Below are 27,673 nucleotides of genomic sequence, written 5' to 3' on the forward strand. Positions count from 1 at the left end.
AAGGCACAGTTGAAATTGGAGTTTTGATGGCAGAAGTTTGTACAGTTTTAAATATTTTCTTTGGAATTACTCTGTGCCCTAGAGAATGATTTTAGATTGGTCCTGGATGAATGGTGAAATGACCGAGAGGCAAGGGAGTTGAGGGTGCTTGCAGGATAAGTGGTTCATTCAGCAGACATTGGTTGAGTACCTCCTGCGTACCATGCACTGTTCAAGAGAATGATCTAAGTCATAGATCTTGATGTGATGATGGGATTAAAAAAAAAAAAACTCAAGGGGGGACAGGTAAAAACATATGAAAAAAATGATAGATTTGATCAATGTGCAATGTATTGATTATATGATATACTGTACTGAGCACTACATTATAAATTCCTTCTCCTTTAGAACCACTGCAGTGTTCTGTTATGATTTAACTCATGAGCTTGAAATATATAAATCAGTGGTTTGCACTAGTTGTCACGGTGACTAGCAGGCCTACTGGCATGTAGTTGTACCCGAGCCAGGGATGTTAGACATCTGGCCGTGCCTGGGACCACCAAGGAACCGTCCCACCAAAAATGCCAGAAAACTCTGATGTAGATAATAATTTGAACTGCACATCTCTTGTTCATTTTGTTCACTCAAAATGTCAATTGTTCTATATAGGATCTTCAAGCCAGAAATTGTGGAGAATCCCTTTAACACCATACTTAATTTGTGTATTCCCTTTCTGATTATTAGCTCAGATATTTGTGAGATCTTCAACTTATTCAGCAGTTATTGCCTTTGCCATACATCCTTTCTAAATAAATATGTTTTGTCTCATACAATATTTTAGATCATTTTTCTACTAGCCAAAAAATGGAACAGTTCAGTGCTGTAATTACACTTGGTGTGTTGGTTTTCTTTTATGACATTGTAAACATGAGATGAGTTTAATGTTTTTCAAGACCCATAAGTAGATTCATTTTATCTTATAGTGAAGCTATGACTGCATTTTTTTCTGTTTTTGTGAAGTCTGGCAGTTACTTAAACGTTCCAGTGAATGACCCAGGTGACAGTTTCTGTTTAAAAAGTCTAACAATAAAATCCAAGAAATTAGTCAAAACTAAGAAAATGCAGAAATAACTCCCATATTTACCAGAGTGTTTAAAGTTTATGGAATTTCCCATGTTGCCTGGTAGCCTTCAGTTGTTGGGAAGCGAAAACAAAATAGCCCCGTTTATCTTTACATCTAGCATTTTAGGCACATTTGAAACTTAAAAGCTTATCGAGTTTGTGGAGATGAGGAAGTGAGAGAAAAGGGAGAAGGTACTTTTGTTGAAAAAAATGTATTTGACTCTAACGTACTATCTTAACAGATAAAAGTGGAGCCAGTGGTCCCAGCCCCAAGCCCAGTGATCCCCAGATTGACCCTCAGAGTTGGAGCTGGCCAAGACAAAATGTAAGTACAGACATTTCCAGTTTGAGTGCCATAGATGGAACTTAACCTTCACTGCTCTTTCCTAGTGGATTTAATTCTGTAGAGCTTTTCCCAGTGTGAATATGTAGTAGGGTCAAGCTGTATTTTGAGAAGTCTTCATTTTCAAATTTTTATTGGTTTCTTCCTCAGAGTTAATACTTACTGCTTTATTCAACATATAGGATACTTTGTTTTGGGGGGGTTTTTTTCTGGCACTTTTTCTTTTTTGTAAAGACTAGCACAGGACGTTGTTTCTGCATAGTTTGTAAGGCTCTGGTCATCTGAAAAATAAGAAACTGTGTATTGAATGGACTGACTGCCATGTGACACCCAGGTGGATGTAACGTTAAACCTTCTCAAGTGTGTGTCCTCTGTCACCAGGACAACAAATGAAGATTCTCTTCTTGCTCAAATGGCACATGGTTTTATTCTGTGCATGTAAAACAAGGATACTGCCAGAGGCTTGGTGAAACAGTATATAATAGTAACAACTGAAGTCTGAATTGTCTGCTCTTTTTCTTTTTTTAAAGAGAGAAGTGGAAATGTAAACCCCATGTTTACTGTTTATTTTCTTAATTTTCATGGAATCATCACATCCACCCACCCTTCTTCAAAGTAAATTAGTTGGCTATGTTTCTTTTATTCATTTTGAGGGTATGAATTAAGGCCTACAGTGCTATTGTATAATCCTAACAGGGTAATGAAGCATTGATTTTTTTTTTTTTTTTTGTATATCATGTTGAAAATCATTCTTCTAAAAATCATATTATACATCATTTAAATGAATTTTACTAGCTCAAAGTACAAGTTTACAACCTTATTTTTTACCAGTAAGCCTGAAAAAGGATTAGTTTACATTGCAAACCATCAAATATTATGTAGAAAATAGGCTTACAAGGCATTTAACTTTCATTCAATTTTTAGCCATAAAAATGAAAGTAGTAGCCATGAACTTATTTATTTAGTAGGTAGAGTAGACAACAGGAAATTTGCTTTGCATTCTCATGGCTCGTTCCATCTTAAAGTTTGTGCGTAGCGTGTATTTTACGCAGCCGCTGCTTCTGTTAGTTCTAAGTGTAATCAACGAAAAATCCCAGCATCATTCTGATGAGTGGTGGTGTAGGGCAAATGTGGCCTTCTAGGAGAGTGTACATTCTTCTGAATATTGAAAGAAGAAAATCCGAATAGTTTGTGCTTTTCTAACCTAAATTATCTGCGTAATTTCCACGTTACTCGTTTTGGTTGTGCCAGTAGAGGCCTAGACAGTAGGCGGTAGTATTGCTGACAAGCTTAGAAAACGTAACAAAAATACTGTAGATTGAGCTCTTTTTAAACCAAATATTGGTGCTGGTGCCCTCTATCTTACCTACAGAAATTTTAGTAACATCCTTCTCCCTCCACCCTCAGAGGACAGAAGGCTAGTTAACAAAGAGACCCAACCAAAATAACTGTACCTACCATCTCCCTGGAAATCCTGTACTTGGGTTCACTACTCTATAAAGGGAAGATGTTCTTATTTATCATTGGACAACTCCTTTTCTCCTACCCGTTCGTATTTATTCCGGTTTTCTCATAACTCACCATTATTTCATCTTTCCTTTCACACAGAAGTTTGGCTTGCTTGTTCCTTTAGAGAAGTAAGGTTTGTAAAAAGGCACTGATAATCATGTTCATCTCATCTACCCTTAAGCGTCTTTCAGTTGTTCTGTTGAGTAATTTCTTTTCCTCTCGATAAATCACTCATATACCTAAGATATTGGAAGATGTGAGAAATAGATCCTATGACTCTGGAACAAAATGTTCAGTATTATGGAAATTATAGTACCCAGACATTCTAGACAAATTGTCCTTGAAAGTATAACTTTATGTAACATGTAAACTTTTTGACATTTAGGTAAATAACTCCCATATCATATGAATAATTAATCACTTGACCAAAGTCAGACACAAGGAAATACTTATAATGAACAAAGGAATAACTTAAGTGAAATATATTACATTTTAAACTTAAAAAATGAGAGAAAAAGAGGCCCAAGTCACATAGCAATAGGATTTTATATAAAATATAAGTTAATGAGTAAGGGGTTTGTTTTTTTTTTTAACGTGTTTGTTTTCTGTTTTTTTGTTTTAAATCTAAATCAGGGGTCAGCAAACTATGGCCATGGGCCAGTCCATCCCACTGTCTGTGTTTTATGACTCACAAGCCAAGAATGGTTGAAAAAAAATTAAAAGAAGGATGATAACATTTTATGAACATGAAACTTACATGAAATTAAAAGTAATCTTTTAGGGCTTCCCTGGTGGCGCAGTGGTTGAGAGTCCGCCTGCCGATGCAGGGGACGCGGGTTCGTGCCCCGGTCCAGGAAGATCCCACATGCCGCGGAGCGACTGGGCCCTTGAACCATGGCCACTGAGCCTGCGCGTCCGTAGCCTGTGCTCCGCAACGGGAGAGGCCACAGCAGTGAGACGCCCCTGTACTGCAAAAAAAAAAAAAAAAAAAAAAAAGTAATCTTTTATTGTCGTAGCATAAGGATATGTGGCTTATTCCTTGGCAGTAATAGTGGGAAAGAGATGGTAGATTCATATAAATGTGCCTTTACTTAGTTTGTATACAGCCGGGGGGTGTAATGATGCTCTTTTGAAGTGGAATTAATGAGCAGACTAGCATTGAAATGGGGGAGTTTGAATAGTCTAGGGGGAGGGGTTGTTTACTGCTAAAGAACAGGCAGAGAATAGAGTCTTTTGAAACTACAGGAAAATGAAAAAGCTTTACAGGGTTCAAATTATACACTCTTGCTGGAAGATCTTTAAGACAATATTTAGTTTCTAAATCTTATAAAGAAATTATGCCTTTGACCCGTGATCCAGGAAGGTACTTTGAGGTTAGATTATTTCCTCTATTCTCTATTATTGTCCCTTGAAGCCAGACAGAGGGCCCTTGTTTTCCCCTTCATTTAACCTGCCTGGAAACTGGATTCTAAAGGGTCTGTGGTCAGTCCAGTGCCTCCTTCTGATAGTGTTAAAATTCAGGGTGACTTTACAAGGACCTCAAATTCCTGTACTAGGTCTCCCAGTAATGGGGACCCAGAGTTCCTGTTAGTCTGTATTGAAGATGAAACGAAAATACTAACCCTGAAGTTGCAATCTCAACATCTGTAGTTTGTGGGGGTGATATGAATGGGGAGAAACAACACATTCAAATAAATCATTAAATAACTGAGTCTGGCCCAGCCGTCCAGTTTTGCCTTGATGCCGAGAAAGCGGGCAGGTCTCAGCTTGCCCAGGAGCAGCACCTGGAGCCATATTGATCAGGGTTTTGAGGTCCCCCTGGACTTGGTGACAGAGTCCAGCGCATGTAATGTCCACTATGGGATGGGCAAGTGGCAGCACAGTCGCCAGTTATTTGTTATCCCAGTCTTGCCATCCCTTTATTTTGAGCAAGTGTAGGAAAATTGGGCTAACTTTGGGCATTTGTTCATTTATTCATTTCTATGAAGGATATAAATAGAGCAGAGTAACGTGAGGAAGGGAGTACCGTAGGGGTGGGACTGTTTAGATAGGATTGTTGGGAAAGACATGGCAGAACGTTAAATGTGTGGTTATATTTATAAAGCTCAAAATTCTGTTAAAGGAGCTTCTCATTGAAAAAGATAACTTTAGGTATTGGTAAAGTATTAAGAAAAAAGGTCAAGGTTTGTAAAGATTTGGGGGTGAATAATGGTAGTGCTTAGGGGGTTAAGCATTCTTTCCCCCTCACATTGCTCAAATGTGTCTTTAATGCTGTCGTCTCCCTGGCACTGGGGAGGCAGCTCTGTCCTTTTCTCCATCTGTTCCTTGGCTCTTCCGAGGGCGGAGTGACTCTCCCGCCAGGGAGCTTTGGTCTGGTCGCCAGGGTTACTGTATTGGAGAAGTTGGGAGCTGGTCCTGCTCTCAGGACATTGCTGCCCTTATTCAGTGAGCTCGCCAGGGAGGGGTTAATGAATTGGGCCCCTCCAAAAATCCAGTAAGGCTCAGTTATTGTCCCAGTTAGATACTGTATTTGATCAAGTGACACAGAATCATCTATGGTACCTTTCAGGAAGACAATATCATTATCATTAATAATCCTAAATTTTCTTTTGTCTGAGAGGTCACAATAAGTATTCTCTTTCACAAGTTTAATCCTTTTCCCAAAATACACAAGTTACGCTGAGGTAATTTTCAATGGCCACTTCACTGCTGGAAATTACAGTTTTCTTTCTGCTAACATTTTATCACCACAGCTATGAGTATTATAATACTCATGGTATTATGTATTTCTTAGAATTCAGGATGTTCTTTCATTAATCTGACCTCTCTTAGCAGAGGTGCTGAAAATTGGACTCTTTTTTTTTTTCATGTAAGTAATTCAGTTTTTTTATTGCAGTTTATAGAGTTTAGTTTATGCCTGGGAGGAGCCTTCTTAATACTTGTAATTTCTAAATTATTTATATATGCTATAAAAATGGGAGTTAAAACTTCGCTCATTAATCTGGAAAAATAATGTTCAACCTTTAAAAATGTAAAATAGGTACAGGTATTTGTTGTCTTTTTTGTGATCCAAACTTTTCTGATTAACTATTTTTTCTATTTGACTGTTTCTTACACCAACCCCTGATCCAAGGATGTAACATAGACGCACACTCAGTGAAGGTGCCTCTGTAAGGAGTCTTCCCTTCCCTAGTTGAAACACTCACGTTCTCTTTGTATTAGTCAGAACTGTTGGTTGCAAGTAGCAGAAACCCTAATCAAACTAGCTCAAAGAAACTGGCTTTAGGCAAAGTGGTAACAAGGGTTCAGAAAGCGTCATTAAGACTCTGTTCACTTTGTTTTTCTCCGTCTAACCTCTGTGTGGTGGCAAAGATGGTACAAGTTGCTCTTGGCTGGTGTGGTCCTTAGCGCTCACAGGCTGAACTGCCCACCCCCCGCTCTTTCACAGCATCTGCTGTGGGTTCCCATCCAGGAACCAGCCCCAGTGGGAGCGGGGAGAGCCCTGTTGGAAGGGGAAATGTTAGGTTCCAGAAGGAAAGAAGGACTCTCCTACCAGAATAAGGGATGAGGGGCAGGCAAAAACAATTGATATGTTTTTATTTTATTTAGGGAAAGGCAATCAGATTCATATTTTTATAAAAGTATACTGAGGAGGCAGAGCAAGGAAGCTTATTGGTTAAAAAAAAAAAGATCCTTTAGAAATAAAGTTTAGGAACATTTCAGACCATCATCCTGTCAGATTTGGAAGGGCTTTTGTTCTTCTATTTTTAATTTGTTTCTCTTCTGATAAAACTGTCTGCTTTGATGTTTTTTAAAAAAGAGAGAGAGAGAGAGAGATTGAAAAGTGTTGATAGTTTTCTTTGTTTTGCCCTGGTTAACTTGCCACTGATGCTGAAACATTTCCTAGGTTATTTTGCCTATATTAGAAGCTAACTAACAAGAACAGTGACACCCCCCCCAAAATAAATAAATAAATAAGAATAAAAATCTTCAGTGACTGTATTTAAAATTTATGGCAAATGACTTTTTTTTTTTTTTTTTTTTTTGCGGTATGTGGGCCTCCCACTGTTGTGGCCTCTCCCGCCGCGGAGCACAGGCTCCGGATGCGCAGGCCCAGCGGCCATGGCTCACGGGCCCAGCCGCTCCGCGGCACGCGGGATCCTCCCGGACCAGGGCACGAACCCGCGTCCCCTGCATCGGCAGGCGGACCCTCAACCACTGCGCCACCAGGGAAGCCCACAAATGACTTATTTTTAATGCTAGTGAAAGATGGTAACATTACAAATGAAACTTCCTAGCAGCTGAACAATGAGAACACAAATTGTGGGTGGTATACATTATTCTTGCTACCTTTTATACTTATAAGTTCAACAGACCCAAACCCATATATCTCAGTTATAATTCCAAGAGGAAGCAGGTGGTTAAAAGTTTTCTTACTCCGGTCTTCAGCCCTTTACTGATTTTTCCAGACTAGGATATCTTAACCTCCGTATATCACTCTCTCATTTTTACTGAGCTAAAGTTATGATGGAATCCCCGAGTTTAATTTCTTCCTCTGGCACATGATGGTTTGTTGATTAACACCAAAGATGCAGTGTATTTAAGAGAAGAAAATAGTATGCTGTCAGAAAAACTGGCTTTAGGTTTTGGGAAATGTTTTTACTACCCAGTAAAACAACTGGAAAGATTATAATCAAAGCATTTCCATCTTACTTGTAAACAATTACAGCAGTCCTTACATGGATGCCACATTACAAGACTGGGGAAAATTTACTGGATTCCATTCTAATGCAATTAGAGCTAATTTTGTTCTTTAAATGAATAAAAGGTCAGCTAGTAAATCTAGCTTATCTTGAGTCCAGACTTCAATAAATTGTTTTATTTAATTTGTTGTAAAAGATCTTATCCTTAATGGGTCTAGGTCTTATTAGTTCACTTAGGTTTTAAAATATTTATGACCACCTTTTTAGATATGATTTGAATGATAGTTGGAAAGTTTCTCCCTGCAATGTTATCAAGGCCCAAGATCACTAATTGAGTGAATATAGGAAGGTACTTAAGATTTGTTATCTACACAAAGCTGATGCGGACTTCCAGAATTTAAATGTTCTTCAACCTGTGACAGGCAGAGGTAATTTAGCTATATCGTGGTAACCTTTTGGATACTATCTGACTATAATTTCCCCTAAAGATCAAACTACTCACACTTCTAGTGTTTAAAGAGAATGTATACCTAGCGATGAGAACACTCTTACTAGTACTGACACAGCAACATAGAAAATTTAAATTCTTTGCATTCTGTTGTTCCCTGTCTTTTTAGGGGCTATAACATTAAAATACTTGCACAGAGACCTTAGAGGCGTAGTGTGATGCTTCTTCCTCCCTGTTGCCACTCCAGCCTTCGTAGCTCGTGAGATGGAAATTTGTGTCACTGCCCGACCTCTGTGATTTAGGACAGGGGTCCCCAACCCCCAGGCCGCGGACTGGGACCAGTCCACGGCCTGTTAGGAACCGGGCCGCACAGCAGGGGGCGAGTGGCGCGCGGGCGAGTGAAGCTTCATCTGCCGCCCTGCATTGCTTGAACACCCCCCCCGCCCCCCCACCCCCCGTCTGTGGAAAAATGGCCTTCCACGAAATCAGTCCCTGTTGCCAAAAAGGTCGGGAAGCGCTCACTTAGACTATTGCAGCCTTTTTCAAATGTGGCTGCTGTAGTCTGAACACGAGTTGGGTTGAGGGACACGTCACCATGGGGACTGACTAGCCACGTTACCCCATTTGGATTTACTCTTCTGGGTTCCAGAACTGCATCTGTCCTCACGGCTTGTCCTCCAGAGTCCAGCAAGGAGCCCAGCATCCCTCCTGATCTTCAGGACCAGCTCCTTCTCCATCCCCGCCTTTCCTGACCCCGCCCCCCCGCCCCCACCCCCACCCCCGGACCCTTCGTTATCTCTTCTCCTCTGTATCTTTCTCTCCTTCCTTCTGGTATCTTCCCTTCAGCCTTGGGTTCTACCATCCTAAACCTTCCCACCTTCACCAGCCTCCCCCTCTAGATGAGGGAAAGGCCATGTAACTTCCTCTTCTCACTCTTTGCTTCTCAAAGCATATTCCTTGTATGTACGTTCTTCCAATTTTTTTTTCCAGTTTTATTCCTAAACTCCCTACGCTCTGGTTTCTGCCCTGGAGACTTTTCTGAAGCTTCTCATTAAGATGATTAAATGCGTCCCAAGGCGGTGCTGCAGGCCTGTGACTTCATCCTTCCTGCTTTTCAGATAACCTTTGTTCCCACCAAGCTCTTTATGAAACTCTCTATTCCTTGTTTTTCTTGATACTACATGCATCTGATTCTCTTTCTCCATCGTTGCTTCTATCTTTCTTTGATCACTTTTTCTTTCTCTTCTTGCCTTTGTCCTACTACTCTGTTCTTTCTCCCTAAAGTTTCTTTTTCACTCTTTTCAAAATTAGGTGTTGGGGACTTCACTGGTGGCACAGTGGTTGAGAGTCTGCCTGCCGATGCAGGGGACACGGGTTCGTGCCCCGGTCCGGGAAGATCCCACGTGCCACGGAGCGGCTGGGCCCGTGAGCCATGGCCGCTGAGCCTGCGCGTCCGGAGCCTGTGCTCCACCATGGGAGAGGCCACAGCAGTGAGAGGCCCGTGTACGCAAAAAAAAAAAAAAAAAAAAAAAAAAAAAAAAAAAAAAATTAGGTGATGATGATTCCCAAATCTTTACTTCCAGCTCAGATTTATCCCCAAAATGCAGACTAGTCTGCCCAGTTACCTGCTCTAGCAGGTAAGTCTGGAAAGTCTGGAAAGACCAGGGGCACCTCAAACATGGCCTTTCCAAATTGAATACACCACTATTCCCCCAACCTTGTACTCCTTACGCTTTTTATTTGTTGATGATGAGATCAGAGCCTCCATTTTCAAGCTGTCTGAATTTCTAGAGTAACTTGAAATTAGACAAACACACTCTGACTGGGAGAATTGGGAGATTTTATTTATGTCATATCACCAGACAGGACATCTGAAAATTAAGACGTGAATGTCTCCCAGCTCCAAAAGTGTTGTTTTGAACAAAACTTAAGGAAAGAGAAAGACCCTTTCCTGTGAGGTCTCCTTTGAACGTCACCTGAACTCTCATACCTCCCAGTCACCATCTTCAAATTTGTGTCCTTCCTCCTTGTCTTGACACAAGTAGTCATCAGCACCAGAGGAGGAAAGATGTTGCTGCCTATTTACAGGCCTCTGGAACTGCCCCGCCCCCGTGCCCCACCCAGCAAAGATGCCTTCGGCTCGGAAACACAAATGCCCTTAGCTACCGGAGCTATTTTGCCTCCTAGAGAGAATAACGCATTTTTCAGTTTTCCACTTTTCAAATCAAGTACCCAGCGCCTATCACCCTACACCCATCTGAGCTCTAAGCTCTACCCTCTAACTGTAAAAGCTCCAGCATCATAGAAACCCAAGGCAGGGGGATACCTCCCTCCCTTACTCCCAACCCCTCACCCACCCGACAACCAACCAGTCCCCAGCCCCTCCCCGCCTTACCGACAGTATTTGTCAATTCCTTACCCTCTTCTCCTTTCCTGCTGCTTCTCAGAACTGTTCTCCATACTTAGTCCCTCCAGAGCAATCTGTCCAGTACACTTATGCTTTATATGTTGTGGCGCTTCCAAACTGCTTGCGGTTTCCCATGCAGAACAGGATGCTTTGCATCTTTATTCCTTTTCTCAGGTTGTCCCATCTGCCTCAAATGCCTCCACGCCCTGCCTCTTCATCGGAGTCACTCGTATTCATCTTTTTTTTTTTTTTTTTTTCGGTATGCGGGCCTCTCACTGCTGTGGCCTCTCCCGTTGCAGAGCACAGGCTCCGGACGCGCAGGCCCGGCGGCCACGGCTCACGGGCCCAGCCGCTCCGCGGCATGTGGGATCTTCCCGGACCAGGGCACGAACCCGTGTCTCCTGCATCGGCAGGCGGATTCTCAACCACTGCGCCACCAGGGAAGCCCTCGTATTCATCTTTTAAAACTGTCACTTGGGGCTTCCCTGGTGGCGCAGTGGTTGACAGTCCGCCTGCCGATGCAGGGGACGCGGGTTCGTGCCCCGGTCTGGGAAGGTCCCACATGCTGCGAAGCTGCTGGGCCCGTGAGCCGTGGCCGCCGAGCCTGCGCGTCCGGAGCCTGTGCTCCGCAACGGGAGAGGCCACAACAGTGAGAGGCCCGCGTACTGCAAAAAACAAACAAACAAACAAAAAAAACCTGTCACTGGTCATTAGGGAAAGTGATCACAGCCCACCTTCCCACCCCTACCCCAGGCTAGCCATCCTTCTGCCAAGTGCCCAGAATACGCTGTTCTCATCCAAATTGTTCAACTTCGTATGCTTTATCGATCTACCTTTATGTGACTGTCTTCCCCCGTTTCTTGGAAATTGAGGGTGTGCCCCATTCACTTTGAACCCAGCCACCCAAGGGTAGGAGACGTAGTAGACGGGCGATAAATACTTGTTGAGATGGATTCACGGACTGAAACAGTCTCTCATCTGTTGAACCATAGCACTGATTTTCACTGTTTGAACAAGCTTTCATAGATTTGAAGTGGTATCAAAATAAAGTTTAATTGAGTTATTTTTCCAGAATGGCTGTAACATTAGGAGTTGGTTTTATCAAGTAAAACCCCTTAAGTAAAAGGGCTGAAGGGGATAGAGGAAGCTTAACGTTAGCCCTGGAGTACAATGGGAAGGCTACGTTTGGTCTTGAAATCTTCTGTCAGAGATTGCTTCTCCTTCCTAAACTGTGACTCTTGGTATTCTGCCTCACTTTAGAGGTCCTTTGAATAATAAGAGGATGCTGAAAATAAGTTGCTTAAAGGAATTGGAAGATCCTACAGATGGAGTGACTAAGTTTCCAAATGTGTTTTATTAAATAATATAAAGCCGGTCATTCTGTAGTCTATGTAAAAGGGAAATGTGGATTTTTTTTAAGACTTGCATTATCTATCTAGTAACAGATGCACCTCTCATATACTCTGGATAGATGAAAAATGACACCCCTCAATTTGAATCTACTTTTTTTAAAATCTGGGGGTAGCTTTTCTCGCAGAGCACACTCACTGATTGACCATCCTTGGCTCTCTATGCCATATGTACTTAGGATTTTAATCAATTACTTCTGCTTCTTTAGTCCACAAAGGTGAAAAAACATATATGTGTGTGTATACATCTCTCTATATATCACATGCTATAAATATTTTTTTTCCATGCTATTTACTGAGGAAGATAAAAATTCATGTTAAGCATGGTGATTTTTGGTGAAGACACAGCAGCTATTATCAAATTTTAATATATTTTAAAGTAGTAGTGTTGGGTTTTCCAAGCATGACTTCAGTAATAACTGAATATTATAACACTACAGTGAGATACAAATCTTAATCACAGTCCTGTTCATTTTTCAGGTTCACTGAATATCATCTTAATGCTTTTAATGTTTTCAAATAACTGGGATGTTATTTAATCCTAAAATGAATGAATGAATGAGTGAAGGTTTATCTTTTATGGTTAACTTGCAACTTTAGCATATGTTCATATAAAAGCATCTCATCCTCCTCTGTAGACTCCAGGCTCAGAGAGTATTAAAAGTGAAGTTTCATCAATGTTGAATGTTCAGTTTCATTTGGTTTTGCTTTTCCTTACTAAATGTACCCTTTCTTTGCTGTAGAGAAGCAGAAGCTTTTCTAAAATCACAAAATCTTTCAGAAGTTCTGACTCCAGGGAATTTGGTTTTTGAAAAGAACACTGACAGTGCTCTAGACAACACCCTCATGGTTTTACATTTTTAAAAAATTGTTTTGCATTTGAAAAATACTAATTTTGATTATATACATAGTAAAACTGTGTCGAAGGAGATACACTTGTGCAAATGGTAAATTTGAATCAGATGTTGGTTCTTCTCTCAGGAACGTAGATGTAAACAATCATAATAGAGGCAGAAAGTGTTCAAGTCTATAAGAGATCCATCTCAGATGATGCAGAAGTTCAAGGTGATTGCTCCCAGCAAGGAAGGACCAGAAAAGACTTGGGTTGAGCAGAATCTGAGGAGGTCCAAAGTGCTGACCTCCTGAAGTCACCTGAAATAATTCTGTGTGTGTGGTTGTGTCACCAACATGATATGCATTGAGGTTCCTTCCTTTCTGTTTATTTTTGACTTGTAGGCAATTTTATATATTTAATTTTCTGAATATGTAAGACATTTACTTGCCCCCAAAGTTGAAACTATGTAATATGTTCAGAGACGTCTTGCTTTCCACCCTTTCCCTCTACCTTTATCCTCCTCGACCTATAGGTTACCGTCTTTATTTCTGTTTTTTAATTATCCTTTTGTATATCTGTTTGCAGAAATGAGGAAATATGCATTATTTATTATTTATCTAAGTATTCATGCCCTTATAGGGTATTTTACAGATTTTGAACATTTGACAATAGAAGTCTAATCATTTGGGTATCTTCTTTGGAAATGAAGATTCTACAGTGGCTATATTTTCCTCTAATTACTTCATGCAATCTGTTTCATTTTTCAAATAGGTCATGCCTGAATTAAAAGACAAAATGTTTGCTACTTGGTATGTACTTGGGCTATGACAAGATAAGATGATGTAAATATTCAAGAGGCAAGCCATGAGCTTGAGGAATTAAATCCATTTACAGTTATGTGCTAATTATATGAATGCTGAAAGTCGAGCTGTGAGGCTCAAGAAGAATAAGGATAATGATTGATTTGAAGAATCAACATAGCACTGATTCTCATAATTGTCTTTGTTATTTGTTCCTTTTGATCACATGTGAAATATGGAAATGACTGTGTTACACTTTGGCATTTTAAGTACCGATGCTCTAAAGTATAATTTCTCCTAAATTCTGAATATTTGTTTATGTACCTAAATGCGATAAATTAAATACTTGGTATATTAATTTTGTATTCCCACATATAACAAATGACCCCAAAACTTAGCAGCTAAAGCAATAAACGTGCTACTTCCTAGTTTCCCCTGGGTCAGGAATTCAGGTGGTTCTGACTCCAGTCTCTGTCAAGCTGCTGCCCAGGGCTTCAGTCACTGGAAGGCCTCACCAGGGCTGGAGAATGCACTCCAGGCTCACACATGGCTGTTGGCAGGAGGCCTCAGTTACTGGTCACACGGGCCTTGTCCTAAGGCAGCTGCAATGTCCTCATGACTTAGCCTCTGGCTTCCGCAGAGCAACTGATCCAAAAGAGAGCAAGGCAGAAGCTGCAGTGTCTCTTATGACCTAGCTCGGATGTCACACACAGTTGTTTTCATGATATCTTGTTAGCTGTCCAAGTCAGAGCCCACCCAGGCTGCGAGGACACTCCACCAGGGTGGGAGGAGGCTGCCTGACATGCTTGGGCTTAGTATTTCCAGGACTTTTACAAGAAAAGTAAGAGAGCAAAACTGTGATGTTTTAGATAACCACAGACACAATGATCCGGTTTTATAGTAATATATAGTGAAATCTTAGTTTACAATACAACATGGGAATCTGTTTCATGTGTATCTCAAAAGGTGCATGGTATTTCTGAGATTGATCAAAGTTCTAACTCTGAAGAAGAAAATCAAGTTGTGGCTTGAATATGTGTGTGTGTGTGTATGTATATATATATTTTTTAATCAAAGTAGGTTTTCTCCCAGACATCAAAGAGCTTCCCTGTTGAGAAGTTTATATAACATTCATGGAGGTGCTTACAGTAGTCTTTACCTGTGGCATCTTTTTGTCACCATTTAAAAATGGCTGTTGGCTTTTGAGGCAAGTAAGTGAGCCATGTGAGGGAACTTTTGAACTTTGTGCAGTTCAGTAGCCAGTCATACGGACTTTGATAACTTTGATGGCCGGCTTCACAGTGTTTGCACACAATCGCTGACTAATGAGGATCATTAAACTCCCCATGTAGACATATCCAAATGGTGTTTGCCTCTAACCTCCGAGCCTCTGCGTGGCTGGAGAGGTGAGGACGGGCCCTTTGTTGACTTGTCAAGCTGTTGAGTTTGCATTACAGGCCAGGCAGCGCATGACCCACTCTATTTATTTCACTGTTTTGTGCTGGGGAAACAGGTAAAGAAATCCTGCCAAAAATCCTCCTTCTGCATGTTTTTATGAATAACACCAGTGTTTATAGCAGCTAGAGCCCTCTGATCAAATCCTCCAAAAGATGTAATGTTAGCAGCATGGAGCCATTGTGAGACCCAGCTGTGGGCGGTGTTGGTTACTCTGAAGACATTGCTTATTCAACAGAGAGCTCTGGAGGAGAGCTTACTATGCAGTTAAAGAGGAGGGAAAGTGCCACTAAAGGGAAGAAGTACAGAGAAAGTGCTGTTTAGAAGTAGGAAACAATAAAGATCGGCGGTGGAGGCCAATAGGAATCCAGAATTATTTTTACAATGATTATATTAGGTTGAGTAATGATAGTTTATCTCACAAGTGATGAGAAATTAAATCATGTGATACTGTTTATGTATTTTTTCTGTAATGTTCAAAAGTAAAGAGATAATAAAATAATTCTTCTCAAAACTGTGCCTCCAGTTACCACAGAAGTAACTGAGCAGGTAGAATCAAGTAACTTTCAAACTCTGTGAATTTTCTGGTGAAATTCAAAAGAGTTGGGAAAGACAAGTCACTTTAGAGCCTATATAATACCAGTCTAATCTCTTGGAAGCAGAAAATTAGGACATGTTTTGTCTCATCAACACTGAGTGCCCACTTTTATTTTTTTTCCTTTTGCTACTTAGAAAATTTAAATGAGAAATACAAATATATATATCAATACATACCAAATTTAAAGGGGAAATTTAATTGAACTGGAGGAATATTTGGCATTTTGGAAGTATTATCTTTATTATGTTATTTTCATTAAAAGACCATTTCTCTGAATTGAAAAATAAGATTTGTACAAGTAGGTATATCTGAGATTTCAGGTACTGCCCCATAAATTGATCAACAGTCTGTTTACGTCCATTGGCTGCACTGCTAATGCTAAACCATTCTCATGGGCACCATTCACAGGCCTTATAGGAAAGGGAGAAATCTAAGAAAAATAGAAAGAGAATGAAAGGGGATTGAGAAAGAGGCAAGGCAAATAATATTCATTACAGGTTTGGTATAGCTTAAAACAATTTAAAAGCATTTCACATAAAAGAATGAAACCTTCATGATGTGTTTGTACCTTGCATTGGTGTCGTGATCATTCTTGGTCTAAGAATGAGTAGACAGATGAGGAATTAGAATCCATGTTGGCAAATAGAAATCTCGGTGGTCTTGGGACTCATTAAGTAGTGTGGAGGGAAGGTAGGCAGGAAGGAAAGAATAGAGGAAACTGACCTATTTTTAAATATTTTAAACAGGCAAAAAATATTCAAAAGTAAAATAATTATTCTATAGGAGCATTCTTCCTGTAATATTAGGCATTAAACGTATTAAAGTTGATGAATATGTATCAAGACACTGTGTTTAATACTGCAGATAATTCAAAGACAAATAAATAGTACATACCTTACTCCTAAGGAATATACCACCTAATTTGAGTGATAAAGACAGATACGCACACAATTAGGATACAAAGCAGCCATGGATGTTGTATATTTTTGAGAAGGCCCAAGACTGTTATTTCAAAGAAAATACCTGAGAGCATTTGTTATAGATGATAAAATTCAAGCGTTTACGTGAAAGTTAATTTTGGAAAACATATTATTACAAATTGATGGCTCCTCAACAATTTAAGAAATTTTTGATGAGATGGATGGTAACACCAACAAATACGATTTTTTTATTTTTTATTTTTTTTTAAATTTTTTTGTGGGCCTCTCACTGTTGTGGCCTCTCCCGTTGCGGAGCACAGGCTCCAGACGCGCAGGCTCAGCGGCCATGGCTCACGGGCCCAGCCGCTCCGCGGCATGTGGGATCTTCCTGGACCAGGGCACGAACCTGTGTCCCCTGCATCGGCAGGCGGATTCTCAACCACTGCGCCACCAGGGAAGCCCCAAATACGATTTTAAAAAATATTATGTAATGTATAAATATTTGAAAGATCTGCATAATTCAGTGAACCAATATTCCAGATCACCAGTGCATGATGTTATAAAATCATGCATTGGTAAAATATCTATTCAAAGTGCCAGACAGATCAATGGACTTTAATATAACAGAATATGAAAATAGAATTTCTTTTAGTAAGGGTCCACTGGTGGCAAATTCTCAGATTTTGCTTGCTAGAAAATGTCTTTATTTCATCCTATTCTTGAAAGATGTTTTTGAAGACAAAATTTATTTGCCTTTAGCATATTGAAGATGTTATTCCACTGTCTTCTAGATTTTAGCATTGCTGTTGAGAAGTCAGCTGTCACCTGTTTCTTCTTTGAAAGTAATTGTCCTTTTTTCCTTTGGGCTCTTTTCAGACTTTTCTCTTTGCCTGTGATATTTTATCTTTTCACTCTTATGTGTGTATGTATAGATTTCTTTTTATTTATCTTGCCTGGGATTTGTTGGGCTTCTTAAGTCTGTGGATTAGTATCTTTCATCAGTTCTGTAAAAGTCAGATATTCTTTGTTAACATTTTACTCTGTTTCATTCTCATTACCTGCAGATAATTTACAGTTTTGCCTTTTATTTTTTTAAACACTGTAAGCAGAGTTGTTTTGTAGTTGATAATTGTAGTGTCTGTGTCTTTATGGGTCTCTTTATACTGTCTGTTATTTCTTCTAGTTCTCCCTGTTGCAGCCTTGCTTCCTTATATGTTTATCTTTGATTCTGTGCTGCTTTTTTTCTTAAATAATTGTCTGTATTAATAATATGAAGCCTAGATTTTAAGTTACTTCCTATCAAGATGATTAGTGCTGGGTACCTAGGTGCATTACAAGTCCAAATTACTTTAAATATGTTGTCCTGGACCACCAGAGTTGAGAATTCATGAGATCTGATTCATTCTTACCTAACTGGTGTAGCCTGTTGGTAGTCCTTAATGTGGGGAGGGAGTTCTATTAGACTTTCCACTTTGACAGGCCCTGGGCTGTGAAACCTGTCCCCTGCATCAAAACCAAAGATCAGATTCACCTTACACACAAATGCCCTCAGAGGGAAACATCTGTGTTCTACTTACCTCTCCGGGTTCCTGCTTTTCCTTTAGTTTTGGTTCCAGCACCCTTGTTTTATTTTATTTTATTTTATTGTTAATATCTTTATTGGAGTATAATTGCTTTACAATGTTATGTTAGTTTCTGTTGTACAACAGAGTGAATCAGCTATAAGTATACATATATCCCCATATCCACTCCCTCTTGAGCTTCCCTTCCATCCTCCCTATCCCACCCCTCTAGGTGGTCGCAAAGCACTGAGCTGATTTCCCTGTGCTATGCAGCAGCTTCCCACTAGCCATCCATTTTACATTTGGTAGTGTGTATATGTCAGTGCTACTCTCTCACTTCATCCCAGCTTCCCCTTCCCCACCTGTGTCCTCAAGTGCATTCTATACATCTGCATCTTTATTCCTGCCCTGCCACTGGATTCATGAGTACCATTTTTTCAGATTCCATATATGTGCATTAGCATATGCCAGCACCCATATTTTAAACCATTATGGGAAACTGCCTCCCAGAACAGTGTTTTTAAATTTTAGTCTAACCATAAGAATAAGGAGTGCTTGCCCTATGGATATAAATGCCATAGTGATAACCTGGACTTCTCATCTTACGTGTAAGGCAAACCTCACTCAGTAAGCACTGAGAGACAGCAGAGTGTAGTTGTTAAGATCACGGGTTCTGGAATCAGGCTGCCTGGGTTTAAATCCTGGCTCTGCCACATGGTAGTCTGTGAACTTGTGCAAGGTACTTAATCTCTGTGCCTTGGTTTCTTCCTCTACAAAAGGAGGATAATATCAGCACTTGTTACTTCATTTGGTTGTTATGAGGGTCAAGTGAGATAGGCAAGTAAACATTCAGCAGGTGCTGGCCTGCACTTGGCTTTCCAGCACTCACAACAGCTGGGAACTTGGTTAGTACTGGATAAATATTCACTATGAATTACGTTAAGCATCTATTGAGTGTCTCCTAGACAAACAGCCCATGTTAAATTCTCCTGGTCTTTGGCTACATTCGAGTTAGGAAGGTGATCACACTCACGTGAAACAAGTGGAGAGCAAGTGACAGCACTGTTTCTTTGCTTGTATAATGATGGAATTTTTGAAATACTGTTTTATAGTCTTCTGACCAGAATAGCAAAGAATCCAGTGCTTTGTAGGGGAGGTGTTTTTCTAAACAAGGACTTTGAGAAAGAGGCCCTGTGTGGATTGGTCATGACAATGCTGAGGATGACATGAGCAATGGCCATGACACTTCACATTTGTACATAGTTCTTGATGTGTTCCTCGCTATTCAGGTTCTCCCCATAGCCCGCACAGGCAGCTATCTTTATTTATACTTTGTTGATCAGAAAAGCAAGGTCTAGGAAGGTCAGTGAGGGATCGTAGGAAGAGGTAGGTCAGTGCAGCCTATTTTAGAGAGCAGCTCCGGATTCCTAATAAAGGTGAAACTTAATGTCTAGGAATATAGCCCAGGGAGATTCATCACCATATTTACGAGTTAACATGTAACATTTACAAGGTAATATGTACAGTCAATAGGGCAATGGGCAAAAACCCTTTGACTTATTCATACTATGGAATACTATATAGCAATTAAAATAAGTAATATATATTGATAAATCAAGAGCATAAAACTAAGCGGGCAACTAGTAAACAAATAAGTTCTAGGGATCTGATACACAGCCTGGAGATTATAGTCAACAATACTATATTACAAATGTCAAGGTTGCAAGAGACTAGATCCAAACAATTCCCTTCAAAAAAGAAATGGTAATTACGTGGTGTGATAAAGGTGTTAGCTAAGGCCACTGCAGTAATCATTTTGCAGTTTACAAATGTGTCAAGCTGACACATTGTGCAAACTTACACAATGTTGATTATATCTCAGTTACAAAAAAAACTAGGTGAGGAAAGCTGGTTGCAAGCGATAAATATAGTGTGAATTCTTTATATACTTGAAACACATAAAACAACGGTACGATATGCATTGTTTATGGGTATCTGCAAAGGCAGAAAAAGTTCAAAGAACAAAAATTTAGAAACACAGCTCCCAGCTGGAGGACAGTGGTTCCTTCTGGAGGAGGGAGGGAGGGAGACCAGCAAATATGTTTTCTCTAAACTTGAGATGATTTACTTTTTTCCCCTCAAATAAAGGCACTTTGTAAAAAGAAAAGAGTTTTAGAATTAAACAGACCTCGGTTCTAAGTCTGCCACCCATTTACCCAAATTCCTTTCTCTCTCTAATCCTGTTTCCTCATCTATAAAACGGGGTCACTATAACTTCTTTGAAGTTGTTGTGAGGACCAGATGAGGTGATCTGTGGAAAGCACCTAGTATAACACCAGCTGCTTAGAGGCACACAGTAACTAGTACTTTTATTTTTTATTTTTTTTAACATCTTTATTGGAGTATAATTGCTTTACAATGGTATGTTAGTTTCTGCTTTATAACAAAGTGAATCAGCTATACATATACATATATCCCCATGTCTCTTCCCTCTTGTGTCTCTCTGCCTCCCACCCTCCCTATCCCATCCCTCTAGGTGGTCGCAAAGCAACGAGCTGATCTCCCTGTGCTATGTGGCTGCTTCCCACGAGCTATTTATTTTATGTTTGGTAGTGTATATATGTCCATGCCACTCTCTCACTTCATCCCAGCTTACCCTTCTGCCTCCCCGTATCCTCAAGTCTGTTCTCTAGTAGGCCTGTGTCTTTATTCCTGTCTTGCCCCTAGTTTCTTTATGACCTTTTTTTTTTTTAGAATCCATATATATGTGTCAGCATACGGTATTTGTTTTTCTCTTTCTGACTCTGTATGACAGACTCTATGTAGGTCCATCCACCTCACTACAAATAACTCAGTTTCATTTCCTTTTATGGCTGAGTAGTATTCCATTGTATATATGTGCCACATCTTCTTTATCCATTCATCTGTCGATGGGCACTTAGGTTGCTTCCATGTCCTGGCTATTGTAAACAGTGCTGCAGTGAACATTTTGGTACATGACTCTTTTCGAATTATGGTTTTCTCAGGGTATATGTCCAGTAGTGGGATCGCTGGGTTGTATGGTAGTTCTATTTTTAGTTTTTTAAGGAACCTCCATACTGTTCTCCATAGTGGCTGTATCAATTTACATTCCCACCGACAGTGCAACAGAGTTCCCTTTTCTCCACACCCTCTCCAGCATTTATTGTTTGTAGATTTTTTTTTTTTTTTTTTTTTTTTTTTTTTTTGTGGTACGCGGGCCTCTCACTGTTGTGGCCTCTCCCATTGCGGAGCACAGGCTCCGGACGCACAGGCTCAGTGGCCATGGCTCACGGGCCCAGCCACTCCGCGGCATGTGGGATCTTCCCGGACCGGGGCACGAACCCGTGTCCCCTGCATCGGCAGGCGGATTCTCAACCACTGCGCCACCAGGGAAGCCCTGTTTGTAGATTTTTTGATGATGGCCATTCTGACCGGTGTGAGATGATATCTCAGTGTGGTTTTGATTTGCATTTCTCTAATGATTAATGATGTTGAGCATTCTTTCATGTGTTTGTTGGCAATGTGTATATCTTCTTTGGAGAAATGTCTATTTAGGTCTTCTGCCCATTTTTGGATTGGGTTGTTTGTTTTTTTGATATTGAGCTACTTGAGCTGCTTATAAATTTTGGAGATTAATCCTTTGTTAGTTGCTTCACTTGCAAATATTTTCTCCCATTCTGAGGGTTGTCTTTTTGTCTTGTTTATGGTTTCCTTTGCTGTGCAAAAACTTTTAAGTTGCATTAGGTCCCATTTGTTTATTTTTGTTTTTATGTCCATTTCTCTAGGAGGTGGGTCAAAAAGGATCTTGCTGTGATTTATGTCATAGAGTATTCTGCCTGTGTTTTCCTCTAAGTTTGATAGTGTCTGGCCTTTTGTGTATGGTGTTAGCGAGTGTTCTAATTTCATTCTTTTACATGTTGCTGTCCAGTTTTCCCAGCACCACTTATTGAAGAGGCTGTCTTTTCTCCATTGTATATTCTTGCCTCCTTTAACTTTTAAACGACTTACCCCCGGTCACATGCCGGCCTGTGGAAGACGTAGGGTTTGAACTCAGATGTCCTGGCTCTATGCCTAGTTCTTCTTCCCTGGCATGGGTTCTGTGGGTAAGACAGTGTTAATGAAGAGAGCAGCGCGCAGCTCTAATCACGACTTGGCGACATCACCAGGGAAAGAGCTGGAGCCTCACCCCCCTGCCTGACATCTCGGCCAGCCGTGACCGTGACCGAGTAAGTGGAGAAGCAGGTTGGGGAAGGGCCTGTAACCCTGAGCTCCGTCGCTCTCTGGACTCTCCAAAGTCTTTTGCTGCTAGAAGAACCAAGTGATTGTGCGATCATGTTTTTAGCTACCTGGCTTGACTCAACTATGTGTTTTGACTTTTCCTTTTCTCTCTTTTGTTGACAGTGTCATCAGCAAAGTGGTCCCAGCCCCCGAGGCTAAGCCGGCACCTTCTCTGAACAGACCCAAGACGCCGCCGCCCACACCGGCCCCTGCCCCTGTCCCCGTGCACGTGACCCCCGCCCCCGTGCCTTTGCCCCTTCTGGCCCCTGCCAGCACGCCCCTCACCGGGGTGCCCGCTCCGGCCGCCGCCACCTCAGGAGCTGCCAGTTCCAAAGCCCCCGTCCGGAGTGTGGTCACGGAGACGGTCAGCACTTACGTGGTGCGCTACTTTCTATTTTTGGAGTATTTAAGAAACAGCCACTTAAGAGCTCACTCTTTCCTCATGAAAATGTTTTCAATTAAAAATGCAGTGTCAGATGAAGCATTATTGAATTTCAGAGGCAATTCTTGATGACTGGAAAGGCATTTTCAGTGCACTTTCAAGCTTTCAGCTGAAAAGTATCGTTAGGATGTTTGCATATTTAGTCTCCATAAATAATGTCAGAGCATTGTTTTTTCTTTATTCGCATTGTTTTGGAAGACGACTGTATACCTATATACAGCACAATCAGTGTATAAATATAGAGGTGAATAGTGATAGTTAAACCCCTCATTGACTTTCTTGATCAAGCAGTGATTCACTTAAGAGTATAATTTGTGTGATATACACACGTCTGGTGGGCCATCTGCTGTTTCTGAGCAGCAGCTCTAATTATAGTAACTCATTGGCTAAGGTCCAGGACATACCAGGGCCTGCAGACTGAAGGGAAATGAACTTTTAGACACACAGCTGCCTGAGCCCAAGCCTGTCTTCAGGTGGAAAAACTCACCTTGATGAATGAGTTCGCACGGTTGTCATGGAACCGTTTTTACGTGTTCTCCCCATTCTTACTAGTATCAGATCTTACTCAGGCCCTGAATTCAATCAAGTAATAAAGCACTTACATAAATATGTTCCTTGAGCTCTGTAGAGTGACACATAAACAGGCGACAAAAAGATATCAGGCACATGGAGGTCCTAGCTGAGCTGGCACAGCCGAGATCACCAGTATGTAGACTGAGATCTGTCAGCCTAGTGGTGGTTCGGGACTTTCTGAATAGATGGGACTGGAGGGTGGGGGGTCAGACTCCTGCTGTTGTTATAAATCGTGCAAGTATTACATCTCTATAAAGGCATTTGGGAAGGAAATTTCAATGAATCATTAAGTATTTGAGGCACTATAATGATACGAAGGATAAGAAGAAAATCTCAAAAACCTTCAGAGAGGATATAAAGGCATGAAATATTAACAGGAAGAAAAAAATTGGCCATTCAAGACAAAAATAGAAGACATGATACAAAAATCTGTGATCATCAAATCAGTCCATTGAAGGACCAGTTGCTACGGGTGTTTAAATTGAGGCCGCATCACCCCAAGATTGGTTAATCGGGGAGGATTTTACACTTAATCTCCTCGGCCTCCATTTCTTCAGGTGTAATTAGGGGGTTGATAGACTAGGTGGTCACTGATTTCTGATTCTCCAGTGGATTTTTGAGTTAACTCCCTGGAGATGGATCAGATTTGCATAGACAGCATGGATGAAAAGCCTTCTGTCTCCTCGGAGACACTTTGTAAACAGAAGACAAAATGTGTGAATTGAAGGAAAGACACAGGCTATACAGCAAAAAGGCTGATTTTGTCACTGCCCAATCTGTGACATTGGAACTGTCACTGACATTCCCTTAGCTCCAGTCTCCCCATTTCTAACCTAGCCAAGCGTTGTTTTAGGATGATGAAACCAAGTAAGACATTTGAAAGAACTTAGTAAACCGTGAAGGGCTGGGCGTTAGTTATTATGGGTGCTGTGGCAGATTTCTCATGTCACAGGGTCACGGCCTCCTAATTTCAAGAAAGGTCAGCCAGCAGCAGGACTGGCCATGCATGTCAGCTTCAGGGCCCAGGGCGCTGGGCCAGCCTTCGCCCCAGACAGCTGGCACGTGCTAACTGGTGGTCTCTCCCCTTGAATCTAGAGAGGACCGAGTCAGGGATGTAGCTGCCCACAGATTTGTTTAGCAAGCCTTCACATCAGCATCCTCTGCCTCTGTAGAGACTGTTTTGAGAATGGTCAGCCTTAAAGTAGCGCATCAGTGGAATGAAATATCTCTGCCCCCCGTACACCCATCACACACAGAGAGAGCCATCTCTCCTGCACATCTCGTCAGTGTTGTGTTTTAACGTACCAGAAGAGGCTATAGCTTGCAAAATAAACTGAATGAAATTATATGCTGTGTGATTGGAAAAACTTTAGAAAATTATCATTCGTGGTTTTGAATGCCCATCATAGAATTGTTTCTTCCACATCGGTCTCGTTCATGTGGAACTTGAGGAAGTTGTTCAGTTAGGGATGATTCTTATTTGGAACTGCTAAGTTAAGTAAAGCAAAGTTCAGAGCACAGTGTTATTTGTTGCAAAATAACATGAAAATGTGTGGCTCTTTGGCCTCCCGCGCGTCCCTTATTTCATTTGCCCTTTAGTTGATTGTACTTTACTGAAAATGTCATAAAGGGAATGGAAAGTTACTTAGTAACAACTCTTTTATATCCTTGATCTTATCAGCTAGTTCAGGAGAAGGGTTTGGCTAATAAGTAATAAGGTGATACATGCACATTGGCCGTATTTATTAATTCCAGGCCTGTGAATGCGATGGAGGAAACAACATTGAGTTGAGTTCAATAGCTTTCAGAAATATTCGTCATTACTTCCATGAAAACCCCAGTCATTCAGGATGTGTGTGTTTACAGTATTTCTTTAGATAAAAATGGCTGTAGGTCATATGGCTCACAGAAATGATTATTATAAAAGGGTTTGTTTTTATGAGTTACAAAGGAGAGTTTAAAATATTCACTAGAAATGTCTTGGGAGTTCCCTGGTGGCCTAGTGGTTAGGATTCTGGGCCTTCACTGCCGGGCCCTGGGTTCAATCCCTGGTGGTGAACTGAGATCCTGCAAGCCGAGGGCCAAAAAAAAAGAAAAAAGAAATGTCTTATCATTGAACACTTAGTAGCCATTTGCTTTTTCAGGTGATCCCAGGATAGTGATGACCATGATCACAGCTTTACTAAATTGCTAACTACTGGGTTTTTTGTTTTCGTTTTTAGTTTAATCTGTCGGTGTATTAGCTTCGCAGTGTGAAGTAATGATCCTTATTGTGCCCTTTTTTGGGTACTTCTTCCTCAAAGCATCTCTGTTTTGCTCCCTCCCCTGCAACCCCAGATCCGAGACGAATGGGGGAACCAGATCTGGATCTGTCCCGGCTGCAACAAGCCCGATGACGGGAGCCCCATGATTGGCTGTGATGATTGTGACGACTGGTACCACTGGTGAGTCCCCATTGTGGCCCTGGGGGGAGGGGCTCTGCACGCGGGGTGTGGGGATGCCCCTGGCCCGTCCTGGCTTTTCTCCCCGGGCAGTTCCTCTCCGGAGAGCAGTGTGCGGAGCAGAGTCACTGCCAGGAGAAAGGCGTCCGTGTGAATTACAAAAATCGCGAGTCTTGGGACTATCATTATGCAGCCTAAATTCCAAATGTGTTGCTTAGCTTATGACACTCCTGCTTTAACAAAGGAAAAGGAGCTAGAGGGCGTTCCCTTTCCTCTCTTGCCAGTCGTTTTCTGTGGCAACCGCAGTGCTTGACGGCATCGCTAAGGGAACCCCCGTAAACGTGTCGCACGGTGCAGAAGTGAAGGGACAGCTTGTGTGGTTTCTGCACCTCTTCAGCGCCCCCCGCGAAACCGAAGAAACGCCATCAAAATGCATGCAAACAGCCTTCCCGTTTTATCTTGAAAATATCAGATATAAAAAGATAGGAGTCCCCTTAGTCACGTGCTATATGATATCTCTGAGATAAAAACAAAGCCGTGGCTCAGAAGCATTAGACTATTTCTGGCTGAAAGGATGAATGAGCTAATTAATTTCTCCAGTGGGGCCTGGAGAGGGGCTTTGTGTAAGGTGATCACCCACACGCCCAGCAGTAGCGCAGCATCCGTCAGAGCTATGTGACTTGGATTTCTGGTAAATACACCACAGGCTTAGGACATTATTTAATGACTTGAAATTCTTTAAAAACACAGGAAAGGAACGTGTGGATAAATAAAGCTTGTTTGTCTGAAGCCTTTTCTTCCTTGGTAACCGTGCAGGCCTTGCGTCGGGATAATGGCTGCGCCCCCGGAAGAGATGCAGTGGTTCTGTCCCAAGTGTGCCAACAAAAAGAAGGATAAAAAGCACAAAAAGAGGAAGCACCGGGCGCACTGACGCCCCGGGGGCCCCTGTCCTGACGCCTTGGGGGAGGTGCCGTGACCCTGCCTCCATGTCACCTCCCACCATGTTCCTGCAGTTTATGAACCTCGCAAGACTGAGGACAGAAACACACCACCCGCAGGGATTTTCCTTCTGGAACACCCCGGCCCGGGGCCACGTGGTCGTGACCGAAGGAAAACACGTGGAGGCGGGGCACCGGGGCCACCTCGCCTCCATTTTCTATTACCAGTGACAAGTATTACTAATAAAAAGACCATAATCTTCCCTTTCGATTTTCTTGATTCTCTCCAGGGCCTTTTCCTTAAGGTGTTAGATGAGGAGATGGCGTGTGGCCTGCCTTGACTGTGACTGAGGGTGACGTTGGTAGTCTGTCTGCGCCTCCAGCCTCCTTCCCTCTCTAGTGAGATAATCATAATCACATAAACGAAAACTCCAGGTGGAGTGTCGGTAAATATTTTTGTGATGAAAAATATATGAAGCTTCCCCTCCCTCCCTGTTTTTAGTACTAACATGTAAAATGTTCAGGCTTTTTGTGAAATACCTTATATTTTTTAAGAAAAAGGTTTCTATCATGTCCTGTTGGCTTTTGTGCAAATTATTTTTGTTGACTCTCACCTATTTTCTGTCTCTGTTGCCTCCCGACTTTGCCCATTTCTCTAAACTGCTGGTGTTCTTCTCACAGCTTATCCATTTCATCAACTTGTATAAAAACTCTTCAGACCAGAAGATCTCCCCTAATGTAAATAATAAATATTTATGAAGTAGTTATTTTTAAAATTTTTTTATCGTGTTTAATTCTGGCTTTCTCTGAAATCTGCTGTGATTTCAGCCATGTCTGTAATTATTGCTGTACATAAGCAAAGAAGGCTAGAAAAAAAGAGCCATGCATAG

The 27,673-nt window shown here is 41.3% G+C and overlaps 1 protein-coding gene across 2 annotated transcripts in view; it reads left to right on the plus strand.

Moving 5' to 3' along the window:
* Positions 1-27,052, plus strand: part of TAF3 (TATA-box binding protein associated factor 3) — a 157,181-nt gene extending 130,129 nt beyond the window's left edge. For both annotated transcript variants that reach the window (XM_059055950.2, XM_059055949.2), the window contains exons 4-7: positions 1,344-1,426; positions 22,513-22,768; positions 25,742-25,848; positions 26,662-27,052. In XM_059055950.2, the coding sequence (XP_058911933.1) occupies positions 1,344-1,426; positions 22,513-22,768; positions 25,742-25,848; positions 26,662-26,776 (561 nt within the window). In that variant the 3' untranslated portion in view covers positions 26,777-27,052. The remainder of the gene's footprint in view (positions 1-1,343; positions 1,427-22,512; positions 22,769-25,741; positions 25,849-26,661) is intronic.
* The last annotated feature ends 621 nt before the right edge of the window (positions 27,053-27,673 follow it).

This window comes from Kogia breviceps, chromosome 3, assembly GCF_026419965.1.
Source record: "Kogia breviceps isolate mKogBre1 chromosome 3, mKogBre1 haplotype 1, whole genome shotgun sequence".
In the NCBI taxonomy this organism is placed as follows: domain Eukaryota; kingdom Metazoa; phylum Chordata; class Mammalia; order Artiodactyla; family Physeteridae; genus Kogia; species Kogia breviceps.